This window comes from Nicotiana tomentosiformis, chromosome 1 (genome assembly GCF_000390325.3).
Source record: "Nicotiana tomentosiformis chromosome 1, ASM39032v3, whole genome shotgun sequence".
Classification (NCBI taxonomy): Eukaryota; Viridiplantae; Streptophyta; class Magnoliopsida; order Solanales; family Solanaceae; genus Nicotiana; species Nicotiana tomentosiformis.
In genome coordinates this window covers 118,644,871-118,647,109 of record NC_090812.1, presented here as the reverse complement: position 1 = coordinate 118,647,109, position 2,239 = coordinate 118,644,871, and the positions used below count along the sequence as shown (strand labels likewise).

General features: G+C 48.3%; 1 protein-coding gene across 1 annotated transcript; it reads right to left on the bottom strand.

Annotated features, from left to right (window-relative positions):
* Window positions 1-1,202: 1,202 nt before the first annotated feature.
* On the bottom strand, window positions 1,203-1,760 carry LOC138908992 (uncharacterized). Its single transcript, XM_070199888.1, has one exon. It carries the CDS (start codon window positions 1,758-1,760, stop codon window positions 1,203-1,205), a length of 558 nt encoding a protein of 185 aa, XP_070055989.1.
* Window positions 1,761-2,239: the final 479 nt, after the last annotated feature.

Sequence of the window (2,239 nt, the reverse complement as noted above, 5' to 3'; positions counted from 1 at the left end):
ATAAGGCTGAAACACACTGTTCATCAGATGCATGGATGCTGCTGGGGCGTTGGTCAGCCCGAAAGACATTACAAGGAACTCATAATGACCATAACGGGTCCTGAATGCCGTATTTAGAATATCTAAGTCCCGAATCCTCAACTGGTGATGCCCAAACCTCAAACCAGTCTTAGAGAACACCTTCGCTCCCTGAAGCTGGTTAAATAAATCATCAATGTGCGGCAAAGGATACTTGTTCTTGATTGTAACTTTATTCAACTACTTATAGTCGATACACATACACATAGTACCGTCCTTCTTCTTAACAAACAGAACCAGTGCACCCCAAGGCAACACACTAGGCTTAATAAACCCCTTATCAAGAAGTTCCTAAAGCTGTTCTTTCGATTCCTTCAACTCAGCTGGTGCCATACGATATAGAGGAATAGAAATGGGCTGAGTGCCCGGCACCAAGTCAATGCCAAAGTTAATATCTCTGTCAGGCGGCATGCCCGACAGGTCTGCAGGAAACACATCCAGAAACTCTCGCGCCACCGGAACAAAGTCAATAGTAAGAGTATCAGCACCAACATCCCTCACAAAGTCAAAATATGACAGACATCCCTTCCCAACCATCCGTTGGGCCTTCAAACAAGAAATCACTCTGCTGGGAACATAATCTAGAGAACCTCTCCACTCGATCCTTGACAAACCCGACACCGCCAACATCATGGTTTAGCGTGACAATCCAGAATAACATGATATGGAGACAACTAGTCCCTACCCAAGATCACGTCGAAATCAACCATACTAAGCAATAAGAGATCAACTCTGGTCTCTAATCTCCCAATAGTCACTACACATGACCGATATACACTGTCCACAACAATAGTATCGCCCACCGGCATAAATACATGAACATGTGAAACTAAGGACTCACGGGACATATCCAAATAACGAGTAAAATAGGAGGACACGTAGGAAAAAGTAGAACCAGGGTCAAATAATATGAAAGCATCTCTGTGGCACACTGAGACAATACCTGTGATCACTGCATCTGAAGCAACAACATCTGGCCTTGTAGGAATAGCATAGAATTGGGCCTGACCACCACCTGATCAGCCTTCCCCTCTTGGGCGACCCCTAGCTGCCTGAGCCCCTCCCTGAGCTGGGTGGGTGGGTGGTGTAACTGCTGGTGCTGGTACCATCGGTCGAGAACTCTACTATGGAGCCCCACTCAATAATCTAGGGCAATCTCTCTTGATATGACCCATGTCCCCGCACTCTAAACAACCCCTCCTCTGACGGAACTGCTGCTCCTGATAACCCAAGAAACTGTCTATAGAAACTTGAGCAAACGAGGCATGGTGAGAACTCTGCACTGGTAGTACGCTGGATAAAGATTGGCCTGAGTGAGCACTATAAGAACCGTGGCTAACTGATGCACTATGATGAGCTGGACGAGTCATCTGAGCGGGCCTATAAGGACGACCCCTGCTGTGGTAAGACTGTCCCCCAGAATGAACATCGCTGGGACCAATCGAACCTCGAGGCCTCTTGGCCTCCCTCTCCTCACGCTCCAAACTACAGATCATCTCTATATGACGATCAATATCAATTACCTCATCAAAAGTAGCATTGGATACCTTCTCCCGAGTCATAAGCAAAAGCAACTGATATGTGAGGCCATCAATGAACCTCCTAATCCTCACCCCATCCGCGGGAACCAACCATACTGTGTGACGAGCCAACTCCGAAAACCTTATATCGTACTGGGTCATAGACATGCCATCCTGACGAAGCTGCTCAAATGTCTGCGCAGCTCCTCCCTACGAGACTGTGGCACGAACTTTTCCAAGAAGAGAACAGAAAACTCATGCCATGTAAGTGGTGCTGCACCGACTGGATTGCGCCTATCATAGGCCTCCCACCATCTGAAGGCAGCCTCAGTAAACAAAAAAGTAGTGAATGAGACCTGACTGGTCTCTAGAATACCTGCCGTGCGAAGAATCCGCTGGTACCTATCCAAAAAGTCCTGGACCTGGAGCCTCACAAACCTCTCAAGTTTCCTCTGCTCATCATCAGTCATAACGGGACCCACCTGGGCCTGAGAAACTTCAACCGGCTGAGCTAGTGGTACCCCCGGTGTCTGAAGTCCATGCATCACTGGATCTGGTGTGCGAGCGGCGTGAGTCTGAGTACCTCCCCCGGTATGAGAAGTGGTTGTCGTGGCCGGAACAGAAACCGCCTGAGCAAGTTT

Bases quoted from the DNA above. Each gene is read 5' to 3' on its own strand.
- LOC138908992 (XM_070199888.1), bottom strand. From the start codon at position 1,760: ATGACCCAGTACGATATAAGGTTTTCGGAGTTGGCTCGTCACACAGTA.